The sequence below is a fragment of the Aquila chrysaetos genome, chromosome 18 (assembly GCF_900496995.4).
Source record: "Aquila chrysaetos chrysaetos chromosome 18, bAquChr1.4, whole genome shotgun sequence".
NCBI lineage: Eukaryota > Metazoa > Chordata > Aves > Accipitriformes > Accipitridae > Aquila > Aquila chrysaetos.
In genome coordinates, this window is record NC_044021.1 from 1,196,867 (window position 1) to 1,214,457 (window position 17,591).

A 17,591-nucleotide genomic window follows, 5' to 3' on the forward strand; every position below is an offset into this window, starting at 1 on the left:
AACTGGCAATTTTGTGCAGGAAGGAAATTCAGGAATAAAAGTGAATTGGTGGCATTCTAAGACTCTTGATGCCACTCACCCTGTCGAGTCAACATTCTCTACAAAAACATTCAACAGCTTTTGGCTTCTACTGATTGATTCTAATTTTCCTCTGCGTTGTCATTTCACATTTTTTACCAAACGCAAATGATAAGTAGTTGAGTGTCTCTCCTGCAAGGCATTCATTTGGCTGCGATGGTTCGGTATGCCTACTGACAGTCGTGCAACACTTAATGGATTTTGACTGACTAGTAACAGAACCGTAAGTCACCTCACTCTAAAGCAAGCCAGCAATAGCAGGTCATTTTCTTCAGCTATTTCATAATTATCACCAAGCAGGCTAGCAAAACTGCTCTACTTCAGTTACATGTGAGAGGATTTATTCAGACAGAAAATGAGGCCAAAACGAACACCATGCAGAGCAAAATATATAAAAAACCCCATACAGTTTTAGACTAAAAAGAATCTGTTACATGTGCTCCAAAGAACCAAAAAACATTAAGATTAAAAGCTATATCCTGATACCACTGATTTAAAAGAGATTTTTAAATCTCCTTTCAGGGGAAGAATATATTCCCATATCAATATACATTGTAAGTGCTAATCAGGTGTCCTCTTGAGCTGTAACATTTTATTCAGAGCATATATAAACCTAAGAGGTGCATCTTCTGAGCCTGTTCAATGAAACATTTTTCTGTCTTTACCTATACACAGCATTTTGAAGAACAGAGGATATTTCAGTCTCCTGACCCTTTCAATCGTTCCTACTGAGATAGCCATGCCTACCTAGTTCCAATTACTGTCAGCTGTGATCTGGACACTTTGTATACCAGGAACTGAACTGGGGTCACCATCTTATTTCACAGAAGCTAGATTCCTCACTGCAAATTTGAACAGACAACCGAAGATAAAAGCCTGTCTCATGTTCCAAATGCACTGTGCTATCCATTTCTGAATGAATACATAAATCTGATACTAGACTTCAGTACAAAGGTACCTATCAGCGTTTTCATTACTGCTGGTTTTGTAGATATATATGTATATATATGTGTGTGCAATGAAGAACGGGGATGTAAAGATACAGATGAATGATGCAGAAGAGCATAAATGGTAGGCACATAATTTACAAAGTCCTAGGAGCTCAAACTAAGATGTGTGTCAGATATTCAGAGTCCTGCTTAACCCTTGCCTATACCTATAAGAAAAATCAAATCTTTTAATCATCTCAGTCACTCTGTGTGGACTACTGTTGCTTCCTCTGACTTGAATTTCTATGAGACAATCAGAATCCATCTAGGAATGATTCACTAAATCTACAAGCTCCTCCCTTCAAATCCAGAATCAGGAATTTATGTATAATTTGTTTAGTAAAGTCATTTATAACACACAGTTCTCTGAATATTGGTGCTTCCAAGTAGCTCTACCCGGAACAATGCAAAAGACGACTTCCAGAGCGCGCTCTCTACAAGAGAACGCAGGCTTGCTGTTCATTGTAAATAAATGACATCTGAGGTCCCCATCCACGTCAATCAGCCAAGACAGAGCTTCCAGCCCTCCGATCAGGAGGTAGGAGCCTGGAAACACTGGGACCCCCAGGTGCAGCTAGGGTTTTCAAAGCCCTTTTGATGGGTTGAAACCAGAGCCTGCAAAGCTGTGGTTTGCAAACAAGCTCTGAAAACCTGAGCTACCTAAGTGGCAAGGCAACGCAAGAGCAATGGATTTGGGGATTTTCCCACAAGTTTATGTGTTGCTAGACCGGAACAGCAATAACAGTGATTGCCCAGGCTGGACACGTTTTCTTCCATATGGTATCCCCGTGTCTTTAAAAGACCTTCGCGTTTGTAGCGGATATAAATGTAAACAGGGTACACGACTGCCAGATCCTTTTTGTCAGCTGTAACCTAGGTTCTTTTGAACTTCAAAGTTGAGGTTAACTTTATACTAGAATATGAATCAATTTTAAAGATAGCAGGCCCAGATTCAGGATGTACAACTGTCCTGGGTTGGTTAAACCATGACAACAACTTGACTTCTTAAGAGTACTAACCAGGTCGCAGGTATCCCAACATTTCGAGGGCACGGCTACCTCTCATTCTAGAAGTAACTCTAGATACCTCCACTGGCCTGACAACGTATTATGAGGAGCAGATGGCCTTCAAAGCCACACAGTTTGGGCTCGTGGAACTGGAGCAACCAAACTCTTGTCCTGGAATCCTGCCCACAGTTCACACTGTTGCATCACAAATATTTTCTCTCTCTCTCATACACTCAGGTCAATAGTGCACTCCAAACTCAGTTATGAATTTTCTGTAAAATTTCAAATAAATGAAAATGTCCACAAAAAATATTATAGAGTATTAAAAGAGCTGCAAATAATTCTCATGAGAAAACAACTGGTGTGTAACGCAGAGCACTGTAAGCTCAGATGGATAGGGTATGTGCTGGCCTGACTGAGTAGCAGTCTAGTACGTGATATGTTAAATTAATTTAAAATAAAAAAACCTTCCAGATTTGCCTCCCCCCCTCCCTTTCTTATTACCATCTAGTCCCTTTAACTTCTGTTTCCAGAGAATACACTTGCCAAGTATCAAATGACTAGTGAAATGATCCCTTGGAAAGTGGGTTACTTTAAACACGTCAGGTGATTTTCAAGGAAAACTTAACAGTAACTACACTGAACTTAGAATTCCTCAAACTTTTGGTATTTTTTTAAAGCAAAGAAATGAATTACATCATGACACATGAAAACCACACGCCTGTTTCAAATTTTTATTTCTTAGCTCACTTCTTTGTTTAAAATAATATCCTACTAATAAAATCTGAATTGCAAATATATAGTCAAGTCCATCTGGTTTTGCTACAACTTTGCAAACTACAAGGAAAAGACATTTTCCTTTTTCTCATAAGGCTACTTCAAGAAATACATTGGGAGCAGGCTGTAAAATTCTGCCTGTTTATCAAAGTTCCTTCTTTGCCAAAAATGTGTGCCTACAATACAATACACACACGTATAGATCACACACTTTAAAGAGTTGTGACTAAATATTTCAGGTGCAGCAAAATGTAAATGCAGTTTGTCTCCAATGCATTTTGTGGGCCAGATAGACAAAGACACTTTCTGCAAAAACCTTGGTCTTTGCAGGGGAAGACAGAAATATAGGTCAACCTCAGATCTGTAGACCTTGAATTGATTCCCTCCCCAGTATGGGACTAATATTCTAATTCTTTTGAGTGAGGAAAACTTTCAACTGTGCTTATTTCATACTTCTGCTGACTTTACTAGTGTTCTCATAAGTTCACACCAACTGAAGATAATTTTGCAGTGTATCTAATACCTAAAAATAGACTTCCCGTTATTTAAATATGCTTATAATCTAGTCTTGCAGCCAGGATTACTGTTTATCCCAGTCTGGGAAATTTATGAGGATTCTGATTCTGGAATATTACTCTGGAATCACTAATTCAGATCAGTCCTCATGTGGTTCCAGCATTCTAATGCAGCAGTGTGTTTCTCTGATTTAAACTGGAATAAGGCTTGCATATTTTGAAATAAGGAAATCCACCTGGATATCCAAAAATAACCATTCTGGAATTATTTTTTCAACACAGCAATTTCAATTCCATGTGTTGGCAAGCTCTTCTGGACACATTAGCACCTAGTAATAGTTTAGACCACATTACTCATTGTTAACTTGTATAATATTAGTATATAGGAATAATTATTCTTCTATGTAAGGATAGCCAGTGTTTTATTACCAGGAAAACAGGTTCGTACTGAGTGTGAGAGTACTTCTGAGGAAGCATCATCTATAGCTAAGGCAAAATAAAGGAATGCAACAGTGGTTGATACACTTAATCTAATAATCTTGCTGGAGTTCTAGGAATGAAATAAAGCATAACCAAATTTCCAATAATTGTTTTCTTCTGTCACTTAATCCAGTACCCTTTTTAGTACTACGCTGCTACAGTTATCTTTTGCATATGTACAGATTGCTTAGCTGATAGTTAACAAAGAAGCCAAAATAAAAATGATGGGAGTACAGAGAGAGAAAAGTTACGGTTACAGTAGAATTGCTATGATAACATTACTTAGCAAAACAATCTTGTGACCCAATAATATTTTAAGCATATAATGTAAAAAACAATACTCAAATATTTCCAGAAATTGTTTGGGTTTTTTTACACCAGAGAAGTCACTATTTGCACTGCTTTTAGCGGATAGCACTATTTATTTACTTAGACACAACGTCATAGTAAGATTAGTTTTCAAGCCTTCTAAGCGTGTGAAACCTATCTTCCATCAGAAATACCAATTCTTGACCCTTGCTTGGTAAGGTTTTGCAGAACATTGGGCTGATACAACTTTTCATTGCCCCTACTTTCAGAACTGATGCACTGAAAACTCCAGTACAAATTATAACATCTACAAATTTGCCTCAGAGAAATCACTGCCCCCCAAGGTTGCTTTTGAAGGCCACAGCTGCCAATAAAAGAAAGCTGACTGGTTCTTTGTTTCGGGCACAAAGTCTTTACCCCCTGCTACAGATCTTATTCCTTCTTACAGATGCATGGAGCCTTCAAAGTACATAGCAAATGCTGCAGCTTTAGAGAGTGAATAGTTATCTTCTCATGATAATCATTCTATTTATCTCATATTATAGTTAATTAGCAGGTATAAAAAAAGTCAGTTGTGCTTTATGCTTGGTCTACTCAACTTTGAAGAAGTACAGAGAGCTGGAGAATTCATAGTGAAAATAGTAGCTCCAGAGAATAATGTTGATGGTCTTCCATAAAAGTTTGGTAAACGTGTGAATTGCAATACCCAGGTGATAATAACCAGGTCAAATCTTAAAGATTTTCCCCAGGGAGAGCTGAACTAAGGTAACTGCTCTGCGGTTTTCTCCCGGAGCATGAAGATGCCGGGGCTTTTTGGAGAACTCTTTGTAAGAACTGACACATCCCAAGCTATTTTTCCCTAGCTGACTCCTGAGAACAGCAGGATTATGACAGGATGTTCAGAACTATTCAGCCACTGGCAGAAGTCTGTGGGAGACCCCCCCTATGAAAACTGTCAATCCAAATAACTAGCATGGGCAACTCATAAACAACTAAAACATTGTGGCATAATAGAAAGCGCAGAGCAACCCGAACTACAGGTGTGACAACAGGCTCTGCCTGTGGTATGGTCTGCTGTCACAGTAATAAAAGTGCACTGAACTACAACTAGAACACCAAAAAAAAAAAATTAAAAAAAAAAAAATCAAATTTAGCCTCCAAATGTAAAGCAGTATTTTCAAGGGCCTTTAATAACAGCGTTTGCAGGAGCGGAGCCGTGAGCTGGTGTGGAACAGGACCTTCCTGAATCAGAGGGAATGTCTGTCAGAGGCAACTACGTGTCACAGAGGACTCCACCACAGGGAAGTGCTGGAGGAACAGATTTACGAGGAAATATGTATCTGCTAAATATGTACAGCATATCAGAGTGATAATTAAGGAGACATAATAAACTACAAATAAAAGCAATAACCACATGTTTTAGAGGCTAGTACGTGAAAATAGAACAAGGAATAATGAAATAAAAAGAAAAAATAAGACAATCTCAGGAAAATTATCTTGACATTGAGATATTAGCTTGAGGAACAGTCTGCTCAACAGAGGGAGTTGCATTGTCTGAAAGCTTTATAAGAAACCTAAACAAAAACATTAGAAAAGATTAGATCGTGAGCACTCTGCCATGGACACAAAAAGACAGAGCAGATGAGCTAGTGCATCTTCAGCCTTTTGGCTTTTTTAAGGCTGTTATTCATACACAAACATGCTCTGTTTCTCAATAATTATGTGAAGTAGATACTAAAGACTGCCATGCCCTTGGTCTGGGGAAGAAACTCTAGTTATTATTGATGGAAGTTCAGAATATAGCCTTGGCACAGTTATACAGCCGTAAGTATGATAAATGTGAATAGATAAAATTAAGAGTCCAAAAAAAGAACCACAATGGCCCAAGGCATTACCTTAGGTAAGGTTTACCCATTACTCTATTTACCCATTGCTATAAAATAGAAGTTACAGTTGGCAACATGTAACAAGAATGTGAGTACTAAAGCACCCAGTGATGCAGTGACTAAGTTTCAGATGTTTCATTACCCAGTGAAATTTATAGCCCCAAGTAAAGTACCTACACTCTTTCTACATGTAGAGAACCAAATACGCTTGAAATCCAGCATAAGCCAGGAAAAAACTAGTTAAGCCAAAAGCAAGTGATAGGTGAGAGAAAGATTATGTCTGCGTTTTCCAAATGACCCGAATCCCCTAACGACAGATGACAAGGAAATGACATATTTCATCTAGATCACATCTGTAAATCCTCTCCGTTCTCACAAAACAGAGCTTGAATTGCTGGTGAACTCTTTAACCGAGAAGAAAGCATGGATGGCAACCCGTTTGGTGCAGTGGATATTTAATTACTATGAGGAAAGTCATACAACTACAAAAGATATGACTGAAAAGCCCCACGAGGAATAGGAATAATTTTATCTCCTTTTAAGTAATTCATTCCAGTGGAAGATGAGACTTCACATACCTCTGGGCAGAAGAATAAATTATTATTTGAGCAGGATTTGAGTCATTTAGCTACTGTTCTACTCAGTAAAATGGGAACAGCACCACTTTTTTTTTTTTTAAAAAGCAGCAAGCTCTTAAAATCTAGTCCATTAGACCTCACTGCTCAAACAGGGAGAGGAATGCCTAGTCTACAGGCATGCATAGGGTCTATGATTTGAGACGCCAGTCCCACCCGGCGAGGGCAGGGACATGTTTGTGCCCTGCAGCCAGGACAGCACTGATCTACCTCGGGAATTGTCCTGACAGAAGCACAGGGACCTTGTGGGACCTCCACACAGGCACCAGCTAAGCAGGTGCTCTGGAAGTTCATCTCTGGATTTTGGAGTTCACACCTCACTAATAACATAATAAGGCTCCAGCCTTGAAATGTCTGAAGCAGAGTGCAGGCTTGGTGTAAACACAGGACACCCGTATTATTGAGCTCTCTGTGTTTATGATTGCCATCACGTGTACATGGACCCTAAGAAAAAACAGGATACCAGCCTGATCTCCCTTTCTGAAAGAGACACATCTGCTTAGGGAAACGTGTTCACTGTCTTGTACAACCAGAATGGCATAATCACGTCACATGCAAGAAAAGAGAGAAGCATAAGAATATGTCATTAGATTTTTTCCTTCTTCAGATATACACACACGCATACACATACCCCTCCCAACATATAAGTCCTTCACTTAATGAAAAGGAGGAAACAAGCCAAAAAGGGCTGCAGGACCACCACACATCCCATTTCAACTCACTAAACCAAAGAAAGATGAAACTTGGTCCTATGTTGGCCCCTAAACCAACAAAACGCTTGAGGCAGAGACTTGCCTATATATAACTTTTTCTTAAAGTAAGCTTTGCAGGACTTCTAATGTGGCTTCAAGTGTCCTATCACTTCTATTTTAGTAAAAAATGCCTAAAATATGCTACATAAGACAGCATAAACAAAAAGGGCTGGTAAAGAACTGTAACAAGGAGAATACTCCCCTTCCCCGGTCTACTCCGGTTTTCCAGGGCACAGCTTTTCCTTCGGTCTTGTTCTCAACCTTTCGCCGGCCTCCACACGGCACGGCACCAATCCCCACGTGGAGCCAGGTCCCTCGGAAAAGTCCTTCCACTCTCGCCGAGGCAGAGCCCTGCGCCTGCGTCCCGCGGTCACCCCCCTGCTGCGCCCACGCGCGGTCCCTCCGAGAGCCAGAAACGTCGGCACCTGCGGATGGCCGCTGCCCTGCACGGGAGGTACAACCAACCCCTCTGTCACGCACAGATAACGTCCCCATGATCCTCAGTCTAGCGGCCAAGAAAGGCAACTGGCAGCCTCTCTCCCTCCTTTCGTAGACCGGCTTTTCGAAGGAAGGCATATTAAATAACCTGAGAGCAAGACAAGCTAAAAAACAAACGTGTCTGTCACAGTTCTCAAAAAGCTCACCACACTGGTTCGGAGTCTGATGTAAACCAGAACAATTGTACTGAATTACTGGAACCACACTTATATCAAAGGGAAGGTATAACTAATTAGATGAAGTTAACAATCTCTAATAGCATATGTTTCGCAACCCAGAAGTATTTTTAGATGAAAGTTGTTATGCTGAACTTTAAATTCCTTAACTACCATAATAAAGTCTAAAACCAAGTGATGATTTGTAAGTTATTTTCCTTGTTTGATTGAACAAATGTTAGCTGCATAACACTTCCACCCAGTAAAATATTTACATTTATTATGGTTTCCTGATCCAGCACTGCCTTTAAATAGCCACTTCTCCAACTAGTCTTAACTCTCAGTTCATCCAAACCAGTTTCCTTTCTGAACCCACAGAGGTATGGTTTACTTAGTTATAATACAGCTTAAAAAAAAACCCCAACTTAAATTTGTCCAAGTTTTAAGCTTTAAATAGATTAAACCAGCAGGTATATTGCACGTTATCAGATAGCTGTTTTCTATACAAACCATTTCTTACTGTTTCATTTCACAATTCAGAATCTGTATAATGACACTTGAGAGTCTCATCTAGTCCTAACAAGTTAGTACAAGAAGTCAGAGACACTTCTGATAAACAGCGTACACAGAAAGTCATTGCTGAGAGAGGTAATTAATTTGGATTCCTACTTACAGTCATTTTTCCCTCCCATTTTTCCATACCCTGCCGCAAGCATTTTTCTCCAATCAAATCGAACTAGCTGCTTGTTCATACCTGTATGTTTTGTAAAAGAGACATCTCTTCAGGGGGACCTTAATCACGTGCTCCTGAAGGCCCACGAAAAGGACGCTCTGGCTGTGCAGGATCTGAAGGCTCCTGATGGGCTCTCGCTGACTTTTTGGCAGGAGTTCGATTTCCTCGAGCAGGCAGCTGCTTGAAGTCTGGTTCATAGGGGCAAGTACTTTCTTAATAGTGCCATAGGCTGCAAAGGCAAGAGGAAAATGAATTACTAAAAGTCATACTAGGAATTCTCCCTGCTTGGTGTCATTCAGTGAACAAATCTTCATCCCATGCTGGATGTTTTCAACGAAGCCTCAGAATGTGGGAGTACTTTGACTGGAGTTTTCCTAAATTGCTTATAGTACAGTGAAAAGAACTTGAAAACAGCTACTGAAGTTTTCTATGGGATGTAATAGAGTAAAAAATACTTTTAGTAGTGCAGAACAGACTTCACAGCAGTAGTCACTAGAAAACAAGCTTTTGAAGTCTGGCTATTGCAAATAGCCATTCACAGCAAGGGTTACTGATTTCAGTTTACCAGATTGTACTACACTTTACTACGTTTAAAGTAGTTTGAAAAGCAATAATGTCCATCATTGTCCCAGTCTGTTTTAAAACTCTATGTGTTAAAAACTATGGGTTTTAGATATGTATAGCAGTCATTTAATAAAGCACATATGCATGAATATTTGCAGGTCTTAACTGAGTCTAGGTGGATACAACAATAAAATGAGGGTGTGTCCCTTCTTCTTTCTTATCTGGATTTTGACCTCTGAAAAATCGTATCTTTCAGCATTTGCTTTTCACTTCTATTCTTATTGTGATTTCTAAGCAAAGATAGCTAAGCACCCCCAACCAGTGTCAGACGAGTGATGAGATTTCCAATTCACTCATGCAAAGTTTTTAAATAATTTAAAAATATCAAAGAACATTTGTTCTGAACACAAAGGACTACATTCTTACACCGATAAATATTTTAGGTAGCTGTGTGACCAAAAGTGCATTGTGCAACCTTCTATGTGCCAGCAACAGTAAATGTTAAAGATCCAACACTGCAAACACATACTGACATCAGCTCTTACTCATGGGAATTCTCAAAAGACTGTAACATCTCTTGTGAGTCGGTAACAGTTGTGAAACAAATGTTTGGGACGCTCTGTTCTGCAACCCAGTAAATATGGGTTTTGCCAGGGCTAGCAGAAGGCCAGAGGCTTGGTGCTGACCTGCCAGCACCGGGGTCTCAGGACGTGTCTGGCCCAGCCTTGGCAGGAGCTGGTTTTAGCCGCGGCAGCAGTTGCCTGGTGGCCCCGTGCCTGTGCCCTCCCTGCGCTGGCTTCGCTCTGGGAATGCCCGGGGCAGGGGGCTGGCATCCCTACCTAGTCCCTCCTGGAAAAAAACCCAGTCCCTCCGGGATAACGGGCTGGGGAGGGCAGCGTGCGGCTCCCAAAATTTGCCTGGGAAGTGGCGAGGAACAGCAAGTAAGCAACCTTAAGAAAATACAAAAAAGTAGCCTCAAGCAGACTCCAAAACTGAAGAGGAGGTGGAGAACCCAGGAGGCCAATTACTGTTCAAGTCTTCTCCCCCTTCCTGAGGAAGACTGAACAGTCAATCTTAAGACCTGGAGAAGTACTGGAAGGGGGAGCGTAACGCCAAATGACAGGGGGAGTTAGCAGGAAGTTTATGTATAAGATTCTAACCATATTATTAACAAAACTTTAATAATTAGATAATATGGACTTAATTTTATGAGTCAAAACTAATTAGATGAACCATAAATGCTTAGCTCAGTATATAAAGTGCATTCCCCTTTGTTAGTAACAAGATTTTGAGTGTAACAGATCATGTCTGCATGTTAAAGTCGTCTGACTGACCTCTCAATTCTTAATATAGTCACTTCATATAACTGTTTACATTTTCCTCCTTTCTTGGTATAAACAAGCTTGTCAGGATTTACCATATGCAAGAGTATTTGTTAGAAAAAAACCTTTCATTAAATGACAATTTTATTTTTTTTAAATTGAAGCTTTTTGATATTAAAAACAAATTCTAATTTGAATATCACTTTTTTCCAAACAACCTAAAGTAGAGTTATATTCAAAAATTAATTAAACCTTTGCCAAAAGTCAGTTTTGTCTCACAATTAAGCGATAACCAGCTCAACTGAAGAATGTAACAAGTAGTGTTTCCACTGGTGATTGCTGGATGCAAAATCTCAACTACAATTACAGCAAGTTTCAAGGTTAAAACATGGTTTGAGAAGTGCCCAGAAAAAAAATCAGTGGCTGTGTTAGTCTCTGAGTGAAAAAAAAAAAAAAAAAAAAGATTTTTTGGAGCATAGAAGTTGGAAAGATGTACTAAGAGGAAGAAAAGAAGCAGCAGTGAGATCATTTTACAGACGTAAATGAATTGGTATCACTTTATACATCAGTTCATACAACTCTATATCACTTGTCTAACTGGCAGCCAACAGGTTCAGTATGATTCATGAGACACTGCATTTGGCTTGCCATCTTTTTCTTGCGTGTGACAAAAATCAGGTATGCATTCAGCACGTGCTTCTCGTACAGAATAATATTTCTTCCTGCCACTGTGCCGGGTCTGGCATCTACAGTCTTGAGTCACTTGCTGTCACCTCCCCCAAGATAAAGAAGAATAAAAACATGACTGGAGGCCTCCTTCCCCCCATGCCTACATACACATTTAATTTAGAAGTGCAGCTTTGGACAAGAGAATATGATCAAAACCAAATATTTTCTGTTTCTTTTCTACTCAGTAAATTTGTTCATTGTAGAGGGCAGAATTACAATTTTTTTATGTTCAGGTCTATGGCCTGGAGAATATGGTTACAACAGCGTACTACCCTAGAATGAAATAAAATATTCTCACTTTGAGACCTGCAGCACTAATGCCTTCCCCAGGACAGCTGTCATTGCTCTTCTTCTTCCTTCTTATCTTGCCATACAGTCTCCATTCCTCCCATTTCCTTTTGCTTGCTTTCAGCATCTCCCAAACCATCCTTTTCGCATTTGTTGTCTAAGAGGCTCAGCACTCATATAGAAATGTTGAAAGTCATAAATGACTGGGCTTTAAGTGAAGAAGCAGTGCCAGAGATCCCACAGATTATCAGGAAGAAACACTACTCTTCACAGCAGCAATGTGGGTCATATGCAAGTTCAGTAAAAAGGAATAAAATGTTATCTGAGATTTACCTCTGTCTCAGTAAACTCTCCTCCTTCTGACCTTCTATTACCCATCTTCTCTGCTTTAAATTCCTCCTGCCTATTACTCTGATTCTGCATGGACCACCTGGGAGCCCAAACTAGGCTGAGGATCTGTTTTTATTCTGTGACTTTGAGACAGACTGTCATGGTTTAACCCCAGCCAGCAACTAAGCACCACGCAGCCACTCACTCACTCCCCCTGCCCAGTGGGATGGGGGAGAAAATCGGGAAAAGAAGCAAAACCCGTGGGTTGAGACAAGAACAGTTTAATAGAACAGAAAAGAAGAAACTAATAATGATAATGGTAACACTAATAAAATGAGAACAGCAATAATGAAAGGACTGGAATGTACAAATGATGCGCAGTGCAATTGCTCACCACCCACCGACCGGCACCCAGTTAGTCCCCGAGTGGCGATCCCCCGCCCCCACTCCCCCCCAGTTTATATACTGGGCATGACGTCACATGGTATGGAATACCCCATTGGCCAGTTTGGGTCAGATGCCCTCGCTGTGTCCTGTGCCAACTCCTTGTGCCCCTCCAGCTTTCTCGTTGGCTGGGCATGAGAAGCTGAAAAATCCTTGACTTTAATCCAAACACTACTTAGCAACAACTGAAAACATCAGTGTGTTATCAACATTCTTCGCATACTGAACTCAAAACATAGCACCGTACCAGCTACTAGGAAGACAGTTAACTCTATCCCAGCTGAAACCAGGACACAGACACAGATGGAATTGGTGGCTATGTTCATCAGAGTATGGTACGTATCAAGGGTATTAGCTATCAACCTCCTCAAACTACACTAGCGTATAATACTGGCTACACCAGGCTTCCTTACAGCGGAAAATCATAGCCATTGCATCAGTACTTTCAAAAGCCAGGTGCTTTGTTCCAGTGTTACCAATTCTACTACAATGCGTGCAACATTATGCATCCAGCCTCCAGCAAAGATTACAGATTTCCTACAGAACTTCTAAAAGTCCCATCCTCAAAAGTGTTGTCTGTTCAGCCACTTTCACACCACAGTTGTAAAGCAAAATAAAGAGTGAAGTAGGGAAAAAAATGAGTCTTGAATACAGCTCTGGGGGTGGAGGTTTTCAGACCTGTCAAAATCTTTCCAGTGAATATTTACTTTATAATCAAACTAACTGTCCACTTCTGCCAAGACATACCTAAGAGGAATAGTAAACACAGACCTTCCTAATGGATGTAGCTTTATTGCCATGGACACAAGGAAAGTTCCAGTTTCATCACAAATGTCAAGGCTGAGTCCAACAGCTATTTAAGAATTGCATGAATGAATGGCATCTTCACATCCTGAGCGTAAGCAAGACATGCTGGAACAGCTCCAGACACCTGACAGCCTTGGTTTAAGGATGATTGACTATATACAGGAGTAGTGAAAGATAATGACATTGGCCAGAATGGGTAAATAATGTACTTTGTTAACTCGTACTGCAATATTTTTAGAGAGACCTGCAAAACCAGCATTTGAACATTAGAAATCTAATCATGGTGAATGAAGATGAAAAAAAATTCTAGTGGAAATATTACTGTGTAATGTGTAGGAGACCATGAAGAACTAAATGGAAAACCTGAGTTGGAGTTGTAGAGAACGAGCTTGGAGGCAACAGATTGTGTAATGAACAGAATGATAATAGGACAAAATCAAAGGATGATCTCTAAAACTGAAAGCAAAGTTTAAGATGTAAATGGTATAAAGCATAGCTACCAATGGAGAACCCTGCAAGAGTGTGGTTGAAATCATTGTAACATCTATGGTGACATCTGTAAGGGAAAACAGAAAATGAACACACAAAACAAACGGCAGATGCAACAAACTAATAACTAATAATAACCTGTACTTTCTTAAGTTTCCTCACAGAAATAAGAACACTTGAAGAAGCTGAAGCAACTGCTTGCTATGGAGAAAAATAATTATTTATATGAGCTATTATGTTTACGAAATATTTCTGCATTCTTTAAGCAAAAACACCTTTAATAGATCATCCAAAATAAGGCAGGATTGAAGTAAGTTCGTTTAACTTCTTTGAAAGAAGGGAAAAACCCTCTACCCACTCCTTTTTGGGAGGGAAACACTTTCAGTCGTAACTCTTGCCATACTTAACAGTGAAACAAAACCTAATTTAATCTTCATTTTATCGTAGTTTAGGGTAGTACCTTGGAGAGAGGGCTGGTCTCCAGAAAGCAACTGAACCAGCACCAGAACGCAGAATCCAAGTCACCGTTTCTCAGAGGAGAAGCCTACGGTATCATCTTCCAGTAACTTTGCAAAAAAAGTCATTGGTGCCTTCCAAACTATATGAGTTGCTAGCAAAAGAAACTTGTAATAGGCTCAAATATATCCTTAGGCCAGTTGTATGCCTATATTTATGACTTTACAAGTATTCCTGCACTTTCTGAGCACAACAAGGTGCCTTTACAGATCTGAAAATCTCCTCGCATATCCCAAGAAAAACTCAAGGAACAGCAAAATCCACTGCAAATTATAAACTAAGAACAGTCAATGTAAATAAGGGCCTATTTTGCAATTTTTCCACAAAATATTGTTTAGGAAAATAAGATGTCTTAAGTAGATGAAAGAATGTGGTCAATAGGGAGGAAAGGGGCAGTCAACGCAAGACACAGAAAATGGAAGCTAAAGCTATATTCAGTACTTCACGGAACATTTGTAATTGAACTTGAATAAGGTACCACCTATGCAAGAAATACTCTACACTATGTGTATTATAATATGTGAAAATGGACTCATCGACACCCTTAATCTGTCAACTTAATAATCAGTGGGTTTTCTTTTAAAGAAAAGTTTAAAATCAAAAGATGGATATTTGGGAGAATACATTTTAAAGTGCAGTTGAAATGGATACAAATTGCATATGTTTTCAAGGAGTGTAATTTGAAATAGCACTGGTTTTGCATATTATTTGTTGTATGTAAATTATTTTTCCAGTGGGAGAATAAAAGCATTCAGATAGTATTAAGACTGTTGAAATTAAAGAAAACAATCTGTTAAATTTCTTGTAAATATTATCCATATGTGTATATAAACGGTGTTCACATTTGTCATATAACATTTGTATTAAAACACCATAGGAACAGAAAAAATAGGGTATTAGGGTTGTCTTCAAGACAGAGATCTTTCAGAAGAATAAATTGAAATACCAAACATAAAATTGATGTACACAACATATAATAGTACAAAATCAAAGAAAGTGCAAGGTGATTGATAAACATACTGTCACTGCAAAAAAATGTATCATCAGTATTCGCTTTCCTCCACCACAGGAGCTGAAAGCAAGCCCTACCGCAAAGCAGAACGTGCATTTGGTTAACAGCAGAAAATTATTCCAATGACAGAAAGTATTAGGTTGCATAAGGGCTTAAGCGCACTCAACACAGAAAAAAGACACAGGAACAGCTAATGCAGCAGCTGGTTGAGCCTACAAAGGGAAAGCCCAGGACTTACGATTTAGCAATCTATGCAACATCAAAAAAGATGCATATGGTACACAGAATATGAGAGGATTTAAAACCTGCTCTTTTTTTGCCTTTCCTAAAAATAACTTTAAAATTAGTTAAATCATCAGTAGAATATGGATAATTAAAGCCTTTGCTATAATCTGTTTTCCCATATGGGAGTGGGGTACAATTTGGTTTAAAGCAAGGGCGTATTTAGAAGATATGATAATATAACCATTCTCTGTAACTTAATTTAGCTTTTACCTCCAGGTTTCTGAGATATGTATTTATACTTGATTTACAGGAATAGGTTTTTAATCTCACTTCGGCCTAAAGGACAAGTGAAAGACTGAGCTTCAACCCTTCTACTTTAAAAACAAAAAACTTATTATGGGTAAATGTAGTACTTCTACAATGATATGGAAAATAAAAAGGATATAGTTTCATTTTAAAATTCCCACCTTAATTTACAGAGTTTTACTTTAAATATTTTCATATTTTTAAATGTATATTCATTACTTTTTCAGAAAAAAAGTGACTCTCAAAATGAATATGGAATTCTGACGCTTTATCAAAGCATAAATTTTAAATTTTCTAAATTTTTATTTTTATTTTCAGAGCTGTTTTACATGTTCATAGTTTGTCTCTCTATTTGAAATTAAATGACGGTTTGAACAATCTGGTCAGTGTGCTAGTTAATTTGTTCTTTTTCTCTACTTTTAATATATTTCATGGTGTAACGATGTGATTTTTCTACAAGTTTCAGTCAAAAATGAAGGTTAAAAATCTGAACATGTTCTGCTTTGCAGCCTTGATAGAGAATAAATACTGTGATAAGCTTATGAAGAATTTCAACAATAAACTACTGTGATTGCCTTGCTATTACAGCTCATTATCATCATGCTGATAACAAGACAATGGTGGATATTAACAGAAACACAGACATAAAGCACATTTATTAGATCAAAAGGGCAATTATGTAACTGTAGAACAAGAGCTTCTAACAAATATTGTAGCTGGAAATACAAAAAGAATTTTTTTGCATTTCCCCAAGAAATGTTGTAAATTGTTCTGCCCTGTTAATACGGAGACTTATTTTTAAGCACTAAATAGGCTAAACAAAATGTTGGTTAGCCTCTCTGCCATCACTTACTCACAGCTTAAGCTATCCCTTATTCAGGTATCTTAGTTTTCCTTACTCTGTTGTAGGACACTGTTGGAGAAAAAAAGTACGCAAGCAACCTGGAAAACTCACAGATCATTGCTCATGGACATTTAATTAAATTTCAGTAAATTAAATGAACTGAAGCAACAGTAATCCATGTGACAATCTTGGTCCTACAAAAGCTAGCATTAATATCACTGAAAATCTGGAACAAAAATAAATACTAAATGGTTGCTGTTACCTGCAGAAAGCCACCAAGAAGCGAGCCCGCTCTAACTGAAGTTCTTGGATTATGTAGTTGTTTTATAGTTGGAAGACTGCAAAACAACTAAAAATCTACATTATCTACCAAGTGAGCTACATTTTTAGCTGAAATTTACAGCATCATCAATGTGTGTAAAGAAATTGGACTTTATAAGTAGACCAAGAGTTGTTAGATCTTAAAAAAAAAAAAAAAAAGGCTACATTCTGGGGCTTGAGAAATCTTGCAGGTTGTTCATGCGAGACCTTAGCCCAAAACAGTGAATAAGTTTGGTCTTGGAGGTTTTGGGCCCATGTGAAGTAAATATAAAACCAAGTCCTTTCTAGTTCCAGGTCCACTCCGGAAAGAAAAACACGGGGCTTTGTTTTTTTTTATGATCCCAGATTTTAAACCAAATCATTCTCTCTCCATGCCTGATTTCAAATTTTAATGTATTTCTGCTATTGCTAGGGAGTAACAATAATCTAAGAATCCTTGGCCATATAAGAACACAGAATTTTACAGCTTAAAAGCTTTTAGGAAAGTCCAGGAAGAAACATGGTCATTGTCGGTCTGCTGGTATGTTTAGTAGAAAGAGAGAAGTTAACAAAAATTAGCAGGGAAGCAAAGGCTCCCAAA

At 38.7% G+C, this 17,591-nt stretch overlaps 1 protein-coding gene across 5 annotated transcripts in view; it reads right to left on the reverse strand.

Annotated features, from left to right (window-relative positions):
- The window catches only part of SEMA5A (semaphorin 5A), a 341,199-nt gene that overhangs the window by 94,430 nt on the left and 229,178 nt on the right, over positions 1–17,591 (reverse strand). For all 5 annotated transcript variants that reach the window (XM_030041900.2, XM_030041903.2, XM_030041902.2 and 2 more), the window contains one exon: positions 8,836–9,043. In XM_030041900.2, coding sequence (XP_029897760.1) covers positions 8,836–9,043 — 208 coding nt within the window. The remainder of the gene's footprint in view (positions 1–8,835; positions 9,044–17,591) is intronic.